This window comes from Pleurodeles waltl, chromosome 8 (genome assembly GCF_031143425.1).
Source record: "Pleurodeles waltl isolate 20211129_DDA chromosome 8, aPleWal1.hap1.20221129, whole genome shotgun sequence".
NCBI lineage: Eukaryota > Metazoa > Chordata > Amphibia > Caudata > Salamandridae > Pleurodeles > Pleurodeles waltl.
The window spans coordinates 313,189,113-313,209,844 of record NC_090447.1 but is presented as its reverse complement, the minus strand read 5'-3'; the positions used below and the strand labels follow the sequence as shown (position 1 = coordinate 313,209,844).

The 20,732-nt window shown below is 42.6% G+C and overlaps 1 protein-coding gene across 1 annotated transcript in view; it reads left to right on the top strand.

Moving 5' to 3' along the window:
- Positions 1-20,732, top strand: part of CHD1L (chromodomain helicase DNA binding protein 1 like) — a 228,787-nt gene that overhangs the window by 23,862 nt on the left and 184,193 nt on the right. Inside the window, exon 3 of the mRNA XM_069204150.1 lies at positions 13,047-13,153. Within this exon, the coding sequence (XP_069060251.1) occupies positions 13,047-13,153 (107 nt within the window). The remainder of the gene's footprint in view (positions 1-13,046; positions 13,154-20,732) is intronic.

Below are 20,732 nucleotides of genomic sequence, written 5' to 3'. Positions count from 1 at the left end.
AAAGGTTCCAGGTAAAATTAGTGATGAAACTACTAGGCATGATGTCCTCATGCATAGCCATTGTCCCAAATGCAAGATTACACATGCAGCCCTTACAACAGTGCCTAGCAACACAATGGTCACAAGCACAGGGTCAACTTCAAGATCTAGTGTTGATAGGCCGCCAAACATACACCTCGCTTCAATGGTGGAATCCTATAAACTTAAACCAAGGGTGACCTTTCCAAGACCCAGTGCCTCAATACGTGATCACAACAGATGCTTCCATGGTAGGGTGGGGAGCACACCTCAACCAACACAGCATCCAGGGACAATGGGACACTCAACAGAAACAACTTCATATAAATCAGTTAGAACTACTAGCAGTGTTTCTAGCGTTGCAAGCATTTCAACCACTAATAGCCCACAAACACATTCTTGTCAAAACAGACAACATGACAACAATGTATTACCTGAACAAACATGGAGGGACACACTCAACACAGTTGTGTCTCTTAGCACAAAAAATTTGGCATTGGGCGATTCACAATCACATTCCCCTAATAGCGCAATACATACCAGGAATTCAAAACCAGTTAGCCGACAATCTCAGTCGGGATCACCAACAGGTCCACAAATGGGAAATTCATCCCCAGATAATACAAACTTACTTCCAAAGCTGGGGAACACCGCAAATAAACTTATTTGCAACAAAAGAAAACGCAAAATGCCAAAACTTTGCATCCAGGTACCCACAGCCTCACTCTAAGGGCAATGCATTATGGATGAGTTGGTCAGGGATATTTGCTTACGCTTTTCCCCCTCTCCCACTCCTTCCGTATGTCGTAAACAAATTGAGTCAAAACAAACTCAAACTAATACTAATAGCACCAACTTGGGCACGACAACCTTGGTACACAACACTACTAGACCTGTCAGTAGTGCCTCATATCAAACTACCAAACAGACCAGATCTGTTAACTCAACACAAACAACAGATCAGACACCCGAATCCAGCATCGCTCAATCTAGCAATCTGGCTCCTGAAGTCTTAGAATTCGGACATCTAGACCTTACACAAGAATGTATGGAGGTCATCAAACAGGCTAGAAAACCTACTACAAGACATTGCTACGCAAATAAATGGAAAAGATTTGTTTATTACTGTCATAATAATCAAATTCAACCATTACACGCATCCGCGAAAAACACTGTTTTACTACACTTAAAAAAGTCTAAGTTAGCTTTTTCATAAAATACATCTCACAGCAATTTTGGCCTATCTGCAAATTACACATTCAACTTCACTATTCAGAATCCCAGTCATAAAAGCATTTCTGGAGGGTCTAAAAAGGATCAGTCCACCAAGAACACCACCAGTTCCTTCGTGGAACCTCAATATTGTATTAACACGACTCATGGGCCCACCATTTGAACCCATGCACTCTTGTGAAATACAATACTTAACCTGGAAAGTAGCCTTCCTAATAGCTATCACATCTCTCAGAAGAGTAAGTGAAATACAAGCCTTTACCATACAAGAACCCTTTATACAAATACACAGACATAAAGTGGTTCTACGCACAAATCCCAAATTGTTGCCAAAAGTCATATCACTGTTCCACTTAAATCAAACAGTGAAACTCCCAGTGTTCTTTCCAGAACCAGACTCTGTAGCTGAAAGAGCATTACATACATTAGACATAAAAAGAGCACTAATGTATTACATTGATAGAACCAAACAAATTCGCAAAACAAAACAATTGTTTGTAGCTTTCCAAAAACCTTATGCAGGGAATCCAATATCCAAAAAAGGCATTGCCAGATGGATAGTTAAGTGTATTCAAACCTGTTATATAAAAGCAAAGAGAGAACTGCCTATTACACCAAAGGCACACTCCACTAGAAAGAAAGGCGCCACCATGGCCTTTCTAGGAAATATACCAATGACAGAAATCTGTAAGGCAGCCACATGGTCTACGCCTCATACATTCACTAAACATTACTGCATGGATGTGTTAACAACACAACAAGCCACAGTAGGACAAGCAGTATTAAGAACATTATTTCAAACAACTTCAACTCCTACAGGCTAAACCACCGCTTTTGGGGAGATAACTGCTTACTAGTCTATGCACAGCATGTGTATCTGCAGCTACACATGCCATCGAACGGAAAATGTCACTTACCCAGTGTACATCTGTTCGTGGCATGAGACGCTGCAGATTCACATGCGCCCTCCCACCTCCCCGGGAGCCTGTAGCCGTTCTAAGTTGATAAAAATAAAACTTATATTTACAAATTTACAAATGTACATCACTTTTAGTCACATTATGTACATACATACTTACTCCATTGCATGGGCACTATTACTATATACACAACTCCTACCTCACCCTCTGCGGGGAAAACAATCTAAGATGGAGTCGACGCCCATGCGCAATGGAGCCGAAAGGGGAGGAGTCCCTCGATCTCGTGACTCGAAAAGACTTCTTCGAAGAAAAACAACTTGTAACACTCCGAGCCCAACACTAGATGGCGGGATATGCACAGCATGTGAATCTGCAGCGTCTCATGCCACGAACAGATGTACACTGGGTAAGTGACATTTTCCATATATATATATATATATATATATATATATATATATATATATATATATATATAAAATATATAATTTCATTTGAATCTTAAATGCATATTTTTATTCGGGCAACATCTCAAATTTTTCAGTTTAATCCTAACCTGCCTTTATATCTATCCAACCCCTAAAATTACCTTTACCATCAACAACCCCAAACCTTAAAATAACCCTTCCCCCCATTACCCCTTCCCACCCTAAACACTCCATTTACCTTTACCACCACTCCCCCCTAAACCCTTAAATGACCCGTATCGCTCTTTATCACTACCCATCTGTAATCCCTAAAACTACCCACCCTCAAACCCTAAAATTACTCTTCTTACCCTTTCTCACTATCTACCTCAAACCCTACAATTACTCTTATCACCCTGTACAATTATCCACCCTAAACCGTAAACTCACTCTTACCACCCTATACCACTACCCATCCCTAAACTGGAAAATTTCCCTTGCCACCCTTTGCGACTACCCACCCCTAAACCTTAAAATTACCCTTGCCACCCTTTACTACCAGCCACCTCTAAACCCTAAATTTAAATTTAGTCTTACAGATAACGGTTTATTTATATATACATATATATATAATCAAGTGATGGTAAGGCTAAATACGCACACACACACACACTCTCTCTCTCGCTCTCTCTCTCTGTCTCTCTCCCCTTCTCTCTCCCTCTCGTTACAGAGATGTTATAGCTAGGCTCACATTTTAACCGTACCAAACCATAGAAATTCACCAGTTATAGATAAAGTTCCCTAAGGTAACTATGACTCCTGCTCCTGCTATGCACAGGTTTTTTTTGTGAAAATGTTACTCAAATATTACATTGATACTATCAATGATGTTATGAAAGATGGCATGATTGCCGTATTTTGTGGGGTAATTAGCAGTGCGTGGCAAGATTGGCGCCAAAGATAAAGGCAAGTTGAAAAATAAAATAAAAATGATATATATATATATATTTATTTATATATATATATATGTATCTCAAGTAGGTCCTAACTATAACTACCTAGTGGTAACTGCCACTATTTGTGTGTGTGTAAATATAAAATATCACATAGTCGGTATTCTTTAAAAACACAGAAACGCCCACACTCCAAGAGGATTGTAATACAAAACTTTTATTCACGTCGGCTGTCGCGTTTCGACAGAATTGTCTTTCTCAAAGCCAACTAGCACTGTGCCCCATTTAAAAAGCATCATTACTACATATACACACACATTGAAAAGACACACTGACTTACATCTTGCATATGTGTTCATCCTCTGAAGCCCGTCAATCGCTTAATATTAGTGTATTAAAAACAAATGTATTCCATTCATTATTTAAAATAGATTATAAACTGAACAGATGAGTTAAGCAGGAAACGCCGCAATTTCTTTCAAAAGACCATAATTTACTCATTCACCAGAGCATAAATCAGCCTTAAAACATGTATTACAAATTTGCATATGCCCATTGTCCAAATCCATTATACTACATCTTTACAAAAAACACTATCCAACAATTGCCAAGTGGCCCGTCTCCTAGAACGACTGAGCCCTATATTTAAAGACCAGATATGAAATGCATAAATAACCATAAAGCTATTTTGTGAAATAAATGCAAGCCCAGTAGCATAACCTGCTATAGTGTTATTATACAAAAGGGCTGAATGAGAAAAAACACACAAATTATGTGCCCGGACTCCCCAGTACCCAAATAATTACCCTTCTCAAAAATGTTTTTTTTTTTTAAAGTGTGGTTTCCTGCACTTGTTTTTCTTTCAGCCCCAGGGTAGACCAGGTTGTCCCGGGGGCATACTTACATTTAAAAAAAAAAGTTGCCAAGGCCAGTTTGAGCCTTGGAGACCACCACCTCCCCAGGGCTTTATATTATTAGAAAATAAAGGGGTGGCTGTGTGACTCCCCTCCGTAGGCCCGTAAAGGCCTCTAGGGATTGCCAGCCCCCAGAGGTTGCTAGGTAAATAAAAGGGGGGCTGTACGGACCTCACTCCTGCATTAAAAATTGCCCCGGGACCGCCAACCCCGTCTTGGGCCATATGCAGCCCCGGGGACCACCACCTCCCGGCGGCATAGCCAAATTAAAATCGCAAAATGGGCCTTGTCTTCCCTACTCGAGGTTTCACTTTGGCTCAGATTTCAGTATGAAGAAACGTGAGGCACAATCACATTGCCAAAATGATACCACACATGGTCACTGGAGACTTTACCTCTTCACAAAATTTCCAAAACTCATTTGTCACTCACTTGAAAGCTTTTGGGGTGATTTTCTAAGCAGGTGGAGAAAAAGGGGGGTCCCAATATGCATTTTCCCATATAATTTCCCATCAGGATTTTAGACATGACTACAGCCTGAACTGCTGAACAGAATTTGGCAGACAGCTAGAACGTGGGCCAGAAAGAGTGCTTTTTTGTAATTTGGTGTAAATTTGTTCAGTAGTTTTGGTCGTTTTGAAGAAAAAGGACTTATATGAAACCAGGGTTATGGGGCTCTTCCGATCTGACAGATCTCATGCTGAGATCTAACTGACTGCCACCACTTCAACCAGGAACTGGTGGCAGCCAGATCTTGGGACTTGGGGCCATATGTATGAACACATTTTCCCATTGACACAGAATGGGGAAAACCCTTTGATACATCTGGCCCTTGGACTCATCCATGTCCCAAGAAAAAAGGCACAAAAAAAAAAGGAGCAGGGTAGTAATACCCTGACCCCTGAGGCCTTGTGGTGAAGTTCCACAGGGACCGCACTAGAGGCAAGAACGTTTTTGTTAAATTTAGTAAGGAAACCACAGAAGATCTGTGGATCCTAGCAAAACTGGGGGAAAAAGCAAGTGTGATTTCCTGCGCTTGAGTTCTTTTACCCCCTCCTCTCCCAGGTGGGCCCATCCCAGAGGAGGGAAAATACCAAAAATACCTCTTATATTAAGGGGGAGGGGAGATGCTGCCATATTGGATTGGGAAAGCAATTCAGTAATGAATGAGCAAGCCTCCATGATGAATTGGGGACTAGAAAACATCTCATCAGGAATTCTGGAAGGAGAAGGGTTTGAGGATGAAACCCATACAAATAGAAGAATTGTGTTGTCTTGGATGCTTGGGGAACTGAATTATTATATGGAAATTCAGAAACAGACAAAAAGATGGACTAGCAGAATTGCAAAAACATTGGAGGTATCGTTCTCAAGACCCAGGTTGAGGCATTCAGTCTGGCCATTGGTCTGTGGATGAAAACCAGAAGACAATGTGACCTTGATGCATAGGGATTCGCAAAAATGTTTCCAAAAGTGGAATATATATATATATATATATATATATTATATATATATATATATATCATACATACAGTGAACCTCAGTCTGACGCTAGTACTTGAGGAAGGCCGTGTAGACAGAATATTTCATTTAAGATTTTTCCCAGTTCTTTAGCTGATGGCAATTTCTTAAGGGGAGTGAAGTGTGCCAGTTAATAATCTACTGTTAGCATTATGACTCGACTCCCTGCTGAAGTGGGTAAAGCGGCAATAAAGTCAGTAGAAATGGTGTGCCAGGGTGCTGATGGAATGGGTAAAGGATGCAGCAAACCTAACATCTGGATATGATATGGTTTAGTTTGTGCACACATTGGAGATGGAGTGATATACAGCTCAGTGTAGATACATACTGAGGGCCACCAGAAAGAGCGAAGTATCAGTTCTGAGGTTGATTTGATGCCACAGTGACCAGCAATGGAAGAGTAGTGACACATATTTAGAACTTCAAGTTGTAACCTTTTATTGGTATGAACAAGGCCTTGCCCTTGATGTAGTATTTGGCTTGCTTTTGGACCTGTCCAAGTAAGGAGCTTAAGTTCTCCCTCATAACTGTTGCATATTTGGATAGTCCCTGCCCAAGAATAATTGAGATGCTCTAATTATACAGTTACGGGCCAGGATAGAAGCAAGTCAAGGATTCAGGATATGTGAAAGAAAGAGCATCAGCTACCACTGTGTTCTTGGAACCAGGTATGTAAACAATGATGAAGTAATATTAGTTAAAGAAAAATGCCCATTGTGTTTGGTGGCTATTCCTACGTTGCATGTTATGAAGACACTGAAAATTTCAGAGGTCAGTCCTGATTTTGAAGGGTTTCTTTGTTTCAATTAAGAATTATCTCGACTCACTGCAGATTAACTTCTTGACGAGTAGTTCCCATTCTGACACTGAATAATGTGGGAAACATCACTTACAACCAGGCAAATGCATTTACCATGATGCATTTACCACGCATTTGCGTTTACCACTATGGCTTTACCATGCATGCCTTTACCACAAATATACCTTTACCACGAATATACCTTTACCACTCATGCCTCTACAACAAATTTTGTTGTAAAGGCATGAATGCCAAAGGTGTATGCATGGTAAAAGATTTAAGAACAGGTAAGTTTTAAGTGGGTTTTGATTGAGATATATATATATATATGTGATTAGGGTGGGTAGTGGTTATTGGTGGTAAAGGCATTTTTAGGTTTTAGGGTGGGTATGGGATTTGGGGTGGTAAGGGCATTTTTAGGTTTTATGGTGGGTATGGGGTTTTGGGTGGTAAGGGCATTAGATTTTATTGTGGGTAAGGCTTTTGGGGTGGCAAGAACATTTTTAAGTTTTAGTGTGGGTTTTGGGGTGGTAAGGGCATTTTTATGTTTTAGGGTGGGTATGGCTTTCTGGGTGGTAAGGGCATTTTTATGTTTTAGGGTGGGTATGGGTTTTGGGGTGGTAAGGGCATTTTTAGATTGTAGGGTGGGTATGGCTTTTTGGGTGGTAAGAACATTTTTAGGTTTTAGGGTGTGTTTTGGGGTGGTAAGGGCATTTTTAGGTTTTAGGGTGGGTATGGCTTTTTGGGTGGTAAGGGCATTTTTATGTTTTAGGGTGGGTATGGGTTTTGGGGTGGTAAGGGGATTTTTATATTTTAGGGTGGGTGTGGCTTTTTAGGTGGTTAGGACATTTTTAGGTTTTAGGGTGGGTATGGGTTTTAGGGTGGTAACATTTGAGATTTTAGGGTGGGTATGGGTTTCTGGGTGGTTAAGGGTGTTTTTAGGTTTTAGGGTGGGTATGGGTTTTGGGGTTGTAAGGTTTTTTTTTAGGTTTTAGGGTGGGTGTGGGTTTTTGGGTGGTAAGAGCATTTTAAGTTTTTAGGGTGGGTACAGCTTTTTGGGTGGTAAGAAAAATTTTAAGTTTTAGGGTGGGTTTTGGGGTGATAAGGGCATTTTTAGGTTTTAGGGTGGGTATGGCTTTTTGGGTGGTAAGGGCATTTTTATGTTTTAGGGTGGGTATGGGTTTTGGGGTGGTAAGGGGATTTTTATATTTTAGGGTGGGTGTGGCTTTTTAGGTGGTTAGGACATTTTTAGGTTTTGGGGTGGGTATGGCTTTTTGGGTGGTTAGGGCATTTTTTTATTTTTAGGGTGGGTATGGCTTTTGGGGTGATAAGGGCATTTGTTAGGGTTTAGGGTGGGTATGGGATTTGGGGTGGTAAGGGCATTATTTTGGTTTTGGGGTGAGCATGTGTTTTGGGATGGTAAGGGGTGTTTAGATGTTATGATGGGTATGAGTTTTAGGGTGGTAAGGAAAGTTTTAGGGTTAGGGTAGGTAGGGTTTTTGGGTTGAAAGGTGTGTGTGTGTGTGTATGTATATATATATATGTTGTGTGTGTGTGTGTGTGTGTGTATATATATATATATATATATATATATATATATATATATAATATTGTTAGTCATACTTATCTCTACTTTTTACCATGCATATGCCTTTACCAACCATGCCTTAACTGCAAAATATTCGTTGGTAAGACATAGAGCATATGCGTTGGAAAAACATTTTGTGGTAATGACCATGCGTTGTACTTACCACGTAGTAAAGGCATGTGTGGAAAGTGCATACATTGTTCCGTCATACATCCTCATACTATCTCTCGGGATCTGAGAAGATGTGTAAAAGGTAGAAGATGGGAAGTTCTAATCCATCATCTTTTTGCTTTTGCAGCAAAGCTGCTCCCAGAAGAATCGCACAATTAAATTCTCGATGATGAAGTAGGGAAACCTCTTTGGGTTTACGAAATAAATCTGCAAATATCTGGTAATATGTAGGAACACCCTGCAAGACAATAATGGTATCAAGATCCAACACCATATTCTTAGATGTTTTCTTAGGGGCCCAATAATCCTCCGCTGCATAGCAAAATTGGTGACAGAATTTGGAGGAGAGAGAAAGAGTTCTGGTCTTCTAGTTGATATATGGGATGTGCCAGGCATTCCAAGGGAGGCCTATTATCATAACATGATTTGGTGAGGTAATGAGATCGAAGGAGAGCACCTCATGATGTCTTCCAGAGGGGAACTTTAACGGACTTGTCATCTTCTTAACTGGTCCAGAGAACAGTGGTGTACATGTCCTGTATGAACCTGTTCTGGAGATTCCTCTGAAATTTGGGTTACCCTTTTCTCTCAAGCCTAATTCTCAACTAGATATAACCCACTGACTCCACTATCCAGAAGTGGCAGCCACCTTTTCAATTGTTCCATTTGGGAGTTCTAACTGCATGGGAAAAAGTAAAGGGGAGATCAACAGTTCTTTTGAGATAACAAATGGAAGAGCTACCGGACTTTCCTGTCTCCTCCTCTTTTAAAGAGAACGGAATCTGGTGTTTCCTGAAACCTTCTGAGAGCGAATTGGATAAGTATAGATCAAATGCCGAGGAGACCCACAATTTAAAAACAGCTGTTAATTCTGCCTGTGTTTTTGTTCACATTCTGATAATGCTGCACGAGCAAGCTATATTTGCAGTCATTTCCCTGGGACATTTGAATTTGGGCTTTATTTTTTTCAGGCCATTGTTCACATAGGCGGTGTTCAATGGATAGTGCTTGGTCCATTAAGGTTGAAATTGATTCAGCATGAGCAGAATGCACTAGCTCATCCTTTATTTCTTCTCAGAGACCCCGATGAGGAAGGGTGACAAGGGTCTGTTCTACCCTTAAAGTCTCTGCTGCAAACTGGCGAAAGCGAGCAATTGATTGCCTTGCTGAATATCCCAGATGTTTTCTTCAGCAGAACTCTCTGAACCTGATCTTTCATACGTAAGCCTGATGGCAGCAAGGAATTTCAGATGATTGGAAAGACTGGGCTCTTATGTGGCTACCAAATGGGTTGACCCCCATGAAGAGGAGTACCGCAGAGTGCACCAGTAGGCCAACCACCTTGAAGAAGTGCCCCAGAATGCCTGTGGTGGCCCGCCAGCACAACCATCACCCCACAGGTAAGGAATTATCACATCCCACTGCATAGAGCTGGATGTGAGGGAAGCTGTCCGGCGCATTGCGTTCTGTTGCGTAACCTTACCTTACCCTACCCTAAATATACTTAACTTGTATGGTAGATGCATCTCTGTGGTAAAGCATGCATGGTAAATACATTACGTGGGAAAGACTGCGTGGTAAAGGCTGTTTCCCATTTATTATTGCTTTTAGGATGGCATCGTTCTGGCACAGATTTGCAGACTTAACCATAGTATGTAGTCACAAGACGACAAGTTCAAAGATCTTTTAGCAGGATTTATTGAGTCAATAAATGCACTCTTTCAATAGCCTTCTCTTTTTCAATAGTCATTTTTATATAATAATTGCTATATTGCATAGGACAACGCTGTAGCAAGTGTTTTGTCTTGTGACATGTATTTCTTTTTCATTTTTTATTTTCCTTAACTGAACTCTGTGTGTGTATGTATGTATATATATATTTAATACAATGAGTGGTTTAGATGCATTTTAGTTTTTACTTTTAACTAATCTCATTGTAACAGGCTAGCTGTCACGATCAACCCCACTAATCAAGTGGGGCCGATAAACAAGTGCCCCGGGGGTGCTTTGCATAACCTCCCGTCGCTATTAGAACGCGCAAACCCAGAAGTAGGGTTTTGCGCGAAGACGCCGGGAGGAAGGAATACGGTTGGAGAAGAAAGAGGGGGGGAAAAAGCCATCGGAGGTGGAGCGGCAAGAAGATGCTGAAACAAGGACGGGAGGGACCGAGGAACAGAAGGTCGAGGAGACCGCTGCGACTGCAATGGAGAGACCTTGGGGACCGGAGTCTTCCGCCGGAGCAGCCGCAGAGGAAGAAAATGCCAACACCACCCGCCACGTCCAAGGAGGGACGTGGCTATTACAGGTACGGGCATATTTGCCAAACCTGTATTCTTATGTCATGGGCATGAAGGGAGGGGAGGAGGAAGAAGCCTACCAGAGGAGAAACAGGGAAAAGGAAGTGAAAAAGGATTTGTTTGTTTTGTTTTGCACAAGCACTTGAGCACTCAAATTCAAATGAAATATCTTCACTTTTAGGCACAACCCTACACCCCTCCCCCTCACAGATAAGGAATAGGCACAGAGAAAATCCTATATACTTACCTATTCCCATTTTCTTTTGTCCCCTTTTTCATACCTCTGAGGATAATATGCTTAAATTGAAGAATCTTGAAATAAAGAAGAGACAAAAGAATCATAAATAAATAAGAGAAGAGGACAACCACAGAGACAGAGAGAGAGCGAGAGAAAGAAGGAAAAACTAGACGGGAAGATAAAGAACGAAGGGAATAAAAGAAACAAAGAAAGGACGAACAAGAAAACCAGTGAAAGACGGAAGAACAAGAAAACTAGTGAAATAATCAAAGAACTCAAAACCAATAAATATTTAGTAAAAACATGTGTGATTTCTGGTTTTTCAGTCTAAGACTCTGACCCAGACATACACCCACTACACTCATATTTTTAATTTTTGCACTACTTGAAATACAATCTGGTCATATCTGCTCTGTGTGGCTTGCTATCCCCCTGAAAAGGTTATTTTTAGGTCTAGCTTTCTAGATAGCAGTTGTTGTCTGGTTGCAAATTACATACTGTAGGCTTACCAAGAATATACAGAGACTTGGAGCCCATCATGGCGTACCTTTAATTTCTTTCCTGTAACTTCCATTTGCCTGATTCTTATTATTTTTTTCCCAGTCTTGTGTTTGTCCCTGCTACGAAGCATAGCCTCTGTAGTCGTGTTTTTGATTGGCTTGCTTCTGTGCTTCCTCTGCTTGCTTTTTGGGACCTCCATTTTTTGTTTAAACACTCCATGAGAGTACATCATTTCCAACTGTCTCCTCTGTGTGCTTTTATCCCCCCTTCCTGTCTTTGTCCATGTGCTTCTCCCACACCACCCATACTTGTGTTGCTCTCGATCCCTTATGCTTCTGCTCCCTGCACTCCATGTTGCTCTCTTTCGGCATGTGTTTTTGGCCACCACACTCCATGTTACTCTGATTCACTGTATATTTCTGCCCCCACAATCCACGTTGCTCTCCTTTGCCCATGTTCTCTCCCACGTGTTACTTCACCCCACTAACTCCTGCAAACAACTCATCCATTATTTACTCTTTTATTTTTTATTTTTTATAAAGGTTCTTCAAGCTCTGTTTTAAAATGGTGCTTTCTCTCTCCTTCTTGAAAATGTACCACTCTATCTCGAGACAGTTGCATCATTAGGTCTTTTTTACACCCTGGTGCACAGCAGCTGTGATGCTGTGCAACATGGATAAAAACATTAACAAAACTAATAAGTCTCACAGGCGAGACCTATTGGCTTTGCCAATGCGTGTTCTAATAATATGTTCAGGTTAGCATCACATTTTTAATGGTTTATCATTAACTCTTCCTTTCTCGTTCTATGGTTGCCCTTTGTTAGGGCTTGGACATTTGGGTTAGGGTTTTAGTTGGCTAGCTTTTCAGTGTGTCCTTATTTTTAGCCACTGCTGTTTCAGTTCAGGGCCTTCTCTTTATGAGGGATTTATTATGACCTGCCTGTTGGATTTGAAGGTGTGCTTTATCTTGGAGTTTGTTTTGAGCTGAGTGAATCTAGGTCTACATGTCTTAGGTCTGTCTAGTGTCTTTTAAAATACTGAAAACAATATTCCCCATCTCTTTATCATGCGAGAGGAAATCATATGTTCTACAAATTCAAAGAGACCCTTATCCCTCGCTGTGTCATGCCATTTAGAGATATTTTTGCTTTTCTATTTTCATTACCTCCACAGTGTTAATTAGCAACAGTGGTGTACATTTTTATTTTTACTGCAGACATCTGATTTCCATTACATTGTTGCTTAGGTTCCATAGGAAACAGCAGTAAGTAATGTCAGTATCATTTTGGACTGACATTTGACAGAGTGCACCATTTAGTCCAATGCATCACTTCTGTGTGGTTTGCCAAATTTGAGTTAGTCATTCTTTCATTATTAATGTGCCTTAGTGTGGGGACACACTGAAGTGGGCAGTATGTTCTATTATAAGAATGTAGTGATCTCATCCAGATAGTAGTTTGCAATTTACACATTTTCTTTTGTTCTAGACCATTGCACTGCTCCTTTATTTGCGAGGGAGTTTGAAGAAGAAAGGTCCCTGTCTAATTCTTTGCCCTCTATCAGTTTTGAGCAATTGGAAAGAGGAAATGGAAAGGTAAGCCTTCTTTGCATGAACTTTTAAGAATGTTGTTTATCCCATGGTATTGAGCAACATATACAAAAGCTTTATGATATCTCTGTGCCAGTGCACTGAGCCACAAATCCAGTGCCTCGTTGCTGTTAATTTGCCAATTCTATTACATTGTATTTCTTCGATCTCCACTGTTTATTGGTCACTCCTGTCAGAGAGACTTGTGCATTAGCCTGGCCTCTGCAAATGAGATTAATGGACACGTACTTTCCACCCCATCCTTTGCACAGTACTCTTTGAAATATAGAGGCTGTTAAAAATCCGACAGACCAACCAGCTAAACTCTTGTAAGTAGTACGTGAAGTCCTTAGCCCACACTACTCCACACTTCCTAATCTACTCATATTGCTATTTAAAAAAAAGTTTTTAACATGTGCTAATGTAATATATATATAATCATATGTATGAGAGTTATTACCATTAAAATGGATAATTCGGCAGTTAGGAGTATTATTAAAATAAACAAAATACAGATGCCAAACATTGTCTATCTTGCACTCCTAGCAAGCTAGTCTATTCTTCATATCTTCCTTTTGGCATATTTGTTACTTTGATGCATGGATTCCAAGCCACGTTGCATGATACACGTAACGCTATGGAAACAGGTGTAGAGGTTCAAGGTCTGGCCACTATTTACAAAGATTCTTTAAGAGTGGTCAAACATCCCACCTTAAGGTTTACTATTTTACAAGAATAACTTATTTTTCATGGGTATTTTAATGCACTGTTGTTGGGTCGTAAATGTCCTCTGTATAGTAAAGACGTTTACCCCTGCCCTGAGTGCCCAACTGTGCTGTTGTCTGGATTCTTAATGCCAATTATTTTTTTGTCATGCGTGTGCGCCATGCCAGGTCTGTCTCAAGTATTGCAGTCTTGTTGTGCCAAGAGGTGCTCCCTGTGTTGGAAGGCTACCGCCTTAAGCAGGAGCTAAGCTGCACAAGCATGATGGTGGCAGCAGCATACGGTGTAGTTATCAGTAGTAGGGAATAGGACCTTTTTACCCTGTGTACTGAAGTGAGGCCTACAAGCTCACTCATCTTTTCAAACGTTAAGCTGTCTTGTGCTTAACTTACCCTTGGTCTACATCAGGTAAGTTGTGGAGTGGTGCACAGCGCAGGAATAGTAACGCTACGTTAGTTGTATGTGTCCCTGGGAAGGGTGCATTACAAAGATAGAGGAGTGCTGTACAGTGAATTTTTTAATATAAAATGTTTTTATTTGATCTTTAGAATGCTAATGAATTTCAGTACATAATATTGTATCTTAAGCAACTCGTGTTTTGGAGTAGAAGTACAAATTCAGGAGACATGCGATGTTACAGTACATATATAGCAAAATTGTATTGGGGAACTGATCGTCACATGGGAAATTCCCCTGGTCTGTTAATCCTGGTACTATCTTGGGAGCGTAACAAGTATGACCCATCATCATTCCCCTCTGATACCATGCCATAGTGGATTCTCCACGGGCCCTATATTTTTGTGAATTTCCTCTGGCACCGCCTAGCTTTATATTTGACTCTCTCCACTGTCATATATAAATCCATCCTCCTTTTCCATTATTGGAGCGTTGGCAGTTTTAGGGCTACCCAGTGTTTAGCCATGTCTCTCTTGACCCCCTCTAAGCCCAGGTTGCTGAATGGTAGTTTAGTCCTTGGGTTGTCGATATCTGTAGGTATTCCCAGGAGTATATATTTTGGGTCTGATGGGATTTGAGTTAGCAGAACCATGTTTAGCTCTCTCTGGATTGTGTACCAATATGTGTGTATCTGTGGACATTCCCATATTGGGTGAAAGTATGACCCCCTCTCCGACCATGCATCTGAGACACTCAGGGGATTCTACTCTGCCAATTCGATGTAGGCGAATTCTATTATAGTATTCACTATGTAACAATCTGGATCAGTCTGATTCTGGATTGGGTACATTAAGGCCGCCTCCCAAACCGTGTCATCCATTTCTCCTATTTCACTCTCCCAATGTTCTCTTAATTTTTTTTAAAGAGTCTGACAAGTTGTTATTAATAGTCTTTTATAGGTCCAGGAGACCACTTTTTCTTCCAGTTCTCCTTGAAGGAGTCTCCCCTCTAGGGGAGGGTATTCCGGGATGTCATCTTGGTCTAAGTTTTCTGCCTCCATGCGTGTTTAAGCTGCAAATATTTAAAGTACAGAGTGTCATGAAGCTGGTAGTCTCTCTGAAGGGAGTTGACCGAGGCTAGGTCCCCCTCCTCCAGAAGGTCCCCGTCTCGAGATTGCGATTGGGTCCCGTGTCCCATGTCCTAAAATCTTTAATTTTCTTTTTTTTTTTTAGCTAAATGTCCTCCCATATGCGGATTTCCTGAGGGATCTTCGCCTTCCATCCCATGCATTTTTCCGCTGCTTTCCACGTTTCAACCATTACCTGGGTTGCTGGCATAGGTGTCTCCCCCCTTTCCCCTGTATAAGTAGTGTAGGTTGGAATATGTGCAAAATTGGCTCCTCTCTAGGCTGTGGGTGGGCTGGACTCCAGCTGCATGGCTCCAGTCGTTTACCCCTATTAAGTGTTGCCCAGTAGTATGCCTGTACGTCCGGGAGGTCTATACCTCCATTGTATGGGTTTTGTTGTAGTGTTTGTGTTGCCACTATTGGGTGTTTCCTATTCCATAGGAGTTTGCAAACTTACCTATTCATTCTAGTAAGGAACCCATGTCCTCTTCCACCAGATAGAGGCTAGATTTATCCTAAATTATGGTATATTATGCATGGGTGCCATACCGTTCAAAGATCTGAAACACTTCTGGTAATGTCTCATTGGGGTGTGTAACATAAAACAGGACATCGTCTGTGTAGAGTGAGATCTTCGTGTCCTCTACCGACTCTACATTTATTTGAAACCACTAATTTTGGAAAGTGCCTGGAAAACGCAGGCCACCGACCCTAGTGCAAGAGCAAACAGGAGGCAACCCTGTCTCACTCCCCTTTTAATTGGACGTTCTACCTATTTCATCCCGTTCATTCTAACGGCTATCCAGGCCATAAATTTGGGACCAAACCTGAGCCTCTTGAGCGACTGAGTTTAAGGGCTAATGGATTGCATCAAATACCTTTTCGGCATCTAACAAGAGGAATGCATGAGGTTCCCTCCTCAGTTTGACCATCGCCAGCCAATTATGTAGTCTCCGGAGGTTCAACCTTGTTGATCTCTTGAGCATAACGCCAGATTGATCTCTCTTGATTAGGAAGGATATTACTCAGATGAGCCGTGTTGCCAGCATCGCTGCCAATATCTTAGTTTCAATGTTAAGACAAGATCAGGTGATATAAACTGCATCTTGTGGCAGGTTTCCCAGGCTTGTGGATCACCACTATTGTGGCACGACGAAGGTCAGGCTGTAGAGTCCCTTCATTTCTAGCCTCTACGAATAATTTTAACAGGTGTGGACTTAACATCCCAGCATTCTTTTTGAAGAATTCTACAGGTGTTAATTTTAGACCGAAGGCCTTACCTGGTTTCAGTTTACTTATTGATGATGTTATTTTGGATAGTGTTATTTTCACATCCTGAGCCAATTTGTCCTCTTGTTTTCAGACTGGAACCATTACGTCCTCTAGGTATTTCTCTATTTGGGACTGGCATGCCTAGGATCTCTCCCGATAGAAGTCCTCATAGTAACTTACAAATTTATTGGCTATCTCCTAATCTGTGTTAAATATTTCTCCCTCCTCAACTTCTATGCAATGGACCCAGCGTGCTTCAACTTCCCGTCTCCCCAGCCAAGCCAGTAGCTTCCCTGCTTTATTGCCAGTATTGTATAGATGGTGCTGTTGTGCCAGTATTTGGGTTTTGTGGTCCATTTGTGCCAGTGCTAGGTATTCGTGATGGAGATAGTCAATTCTATGATGAATCGTTCGGTCAGATCCTACCTCGGCTCGCTTTTAGTCCCTTTAGGCGCTTCCTAAATGACTCCATTTCCTGGGTCCCTCTTTTTTTCTTATGAACAATAATGTTCTGTGCTCTGTCTCTTAGGACCGTATTGTATGCTTCCCAGAGTGTGACTGTCCACTCCACTGAGTCCAAGTTTTCTTTGAAATATAATTCAATGTCTATCCTTAGCTCTTGTGTGTCTCCTCTGTGTCTTACTTTGTGTCTGTTCCACTCCGTATTGTTAAACTCAAGCATGCCCAAATGCAACCAACACAATATCACAACTCCCCTCTCTACCCCCACCCCTCCCTCTTGCGTCTCCTGCACTCTTCTTTCCCCATGTCAACCAGACAACTTTGTCGCAGGGCTGGCCTCAGAGGGCTGTGGCCCTACCTCCCTTGGGCCAAACTCCAACTCTAACTTCAACTGCAGAACTGAATCTTAAACTCATCACATTCAAACTCACTCACCCACTCAACTACACTCTATGATTCGCAGTGGGGTCACCCGTATATTTCCCACAAACCCAGATGTCTCAAGGACCCCTGTTGTATATGTCACTCACACCTGCATGACTGTTTCACTCACCACTTGATCTCCTTTAGCCGTCAAAACCTGGCACTCAACCATTCATACAAACACACACTTTAAATTTGTCGCACCAAATGTGATCGTCCGGTTGGTAGAGTTTTTAGGGACGCCCAGCAAGTCATTGTCTTTTGTACTCATCTGCCCCTCTCGCAGCCCTCCTTCGGGCTCAAAACAGATTGCTCACCCCTCAGTACTTCTGCTTCTTTTCCGACTTTTTCCTCTTGTTAGGATTCATCACCAGTTATGGCCCCTTGAAATATGACTCAGAGATTAGAGCTCACCCCTCAGTACTTCTGCTTCTTTTCCGACTTTTTCCTCTTGTTAGGATTCATCACCAGTTATGGCCCCTTGAAATATGACTCAGAGATTAGAGCTCGGTATTTCTGTGTGTAGGTTGCCATTGTGCCTTCCTTCTCCTTCACCTGTGGGACTTTCATTATTCTGTCTTGGACATGACTGCCGGGGTGCATAGCTTGGCCTTTACCTCAACGAATGTTGGCCTCTGTTTCTGAACCTCCCGGGAGTAACCTGGGGAGATCATTATAGTAGAGGATTCATATTATATTTCCCCCATCTTTGTTGGCTCTCTGAGGAGTGCGTCCTTATCTTGAAAGTTCAAAAGGCAGGCTACTATGGCCTGCAAGGGACTTCCTGGTGTGGTGTTTGCACCAGTGTCCTTTGCGCTCATTCGAGTACAAAACAGCTTGAAAGTGTACCCTCCTAGAAGGTAGATCGGAACCAAGTCCCTAAGAAGCCCACCATATTTGTTTGCTCCACTCCCTCCCAGAAACCCACCAGTCGGAGATTGTTTCTTCTCACCCTATTCTCTGCTTCGTTGATTCACCATAGTAAGTCTTTTTTTATTGCCTGAAGTGCATTCTCATCTCATCTCATTGCCTCTGTGGCATCTTACATTTCAGATACTCGACCCTCAAGTGCGATCATGCAAACTGCTATGTTTGTAGGTCTTGTCACATCAGCAGTACTTTAGACCTGACTTCTCCTTTCATGGTTTCCAGTGATGATTGTGACTGATGTTTTGTGTTAAGGAGGATTGCGTTACTAGGCATGGGGGATTGCTCCTCTGTCTCAGGGGTGATTTCTACTCCTTTGGTGTATTTGTCAATTTTCCCTTTTCTGAGTGGTTTCGGGTCTTTGTCCTTCGCCATGGTTCACTGCGCCGTACCACTCGATTGCTGACACTAGGTTGCAGCCTCGGTCTCTCCCCGTAGTATGTCTTTCCATCAGTGGTCCCCTCTTTACTTTTATGCATTGGTCCCTCATTCACCTCCCATTACTCCGTGGATGTCGGCAGGGGCCACAAAATGTTAACCGTATGCCTACCTCCCGACCTCAGTTTCACTCCCGTAGGTTAGATCATCACAATTCTTCACATCTTGCAGTTAACTGTGGTGGTGTGCGGCATTTGTTGACCCTCATCAGCACTATGAGGAGTCACCAGATAATTCTCCCAGCACTATGAAGAGTCACCAGATAATTCTCCCAGGCATATCATATAGTGTAGGTTAATGGTGATGTTTGGGAATAGACTTTTACCTCCTTGTTTGCGCCCATCCAGTATTGGCAGTATTTGTTCAGGCCCATCAGCAGCTATGACTCAGCTGGTCTAAAGTAGGGGCTCAGCACGTAGAGTTAAGTGCCAACGGCAGCCCTAATCCCTGGGCCGCACTGCACTCTATGCTCACAAACCCAGGCCCCGCCGCTTGGTGGTGTATTCCTCCATGCCTGCCCACGAACCCCCTCCACTCACCTGTGTTCCGGGAGGGGGGCATCTATCAGTGATATGGGGGCCCGCAGCCCTAGCCTGTCTAAGGGAGCTCGCCCGCTTCAGTAGCGGTCCATCCCTTGGGGGCCGCCATCTTAGGGATCTGCTTCGGCAGCCTCAGCTGTGCGCACTGGCCTTCCGACACGCATCCGGGCGGGATGGCGCTCTTGGTGTGCTGCAGTGCCGGAACCCCAGCCGCATCCCCTTCCTGGTCCTCCAATGAGTTGGCGAATCCACTCTCGGCTCATGCTGCTGCTCGGCTGTGCCACCCTGCACCAAGCTTCCCTTCCGTCCGATTCCCAGAGAGACGATCGAGCCGACACACTAGTGATTTCTCAAATTTAGGGGATCCCCCACTCTTCCCAGTCTCCCTGGTGTCTGCTACAGCATAGCCCCCTATCTGGGGTCGGATGGGTTGGGGTGAGTCAGGATATTTGCTGGTCATCTTTCTTGGTCATGCCCCTGTGCAGTTCAGTTTTGGTTAGCACATATACTGGGTGCCTGTATGCCAAGAGAAATACATTACATGAGAGATGTAGTGCTGTGCAGTGCATACATAGTTAACCCATGTTCTGAGTGTAGGTGTGCTTGCTTGGAGTACTTTATGAAGGTGTGAAGTGTTGTGCAGCGCACACAGAGTGTGTGTGCTTGGCAGTGTGTGCTTGTAAAGAGCAGACCCTGGTTAAAGATAGAAAAGTGTCAGTGCTGAACAATGCACACAGACTGAGTATGTGTGCTAAATGCATGTGTACATGTGATGGTGCAATGCGTAGAGGTATTAGTGCTGAACAGAAAGTGTCCTGTGAATGTACACTGAGTTTGTGTGCCTGCAATGATACATTGTATGGAGGATCCTGAGTTCCACTTTGGGAAGCCCAGGCCTACCTGGTAAAGACATAGGAGGAGAGGAATCCCCCAGGCACATTGGTGTATCGCTGCAAACTTGTGAACTGGGTGGGGACACACGGGATGGAAAAGGAAGAGACTCCCTTTAGATTTCAAAAGACTGCTCTTTGATACAGTGATAGACCACAAGGAAGGGGCGTGAGCACATCACAGGAAGAGAGTAGGGTCTGATAGGGGAATCATAAAGAGTAGGGCTGGGGGTATGGGATTAACCTTTTGCACCTTTTGATGCACATCAATGTGGCTGACATCCAGGTGTGAAGTCTGGTCACTCCCATGAATTATGTTGTGGGCAATCGCCTGTGAAGGCATGCCTGCTATGACAGACCTCTTTCGTGAAGGAATATGAAAAGGAGAC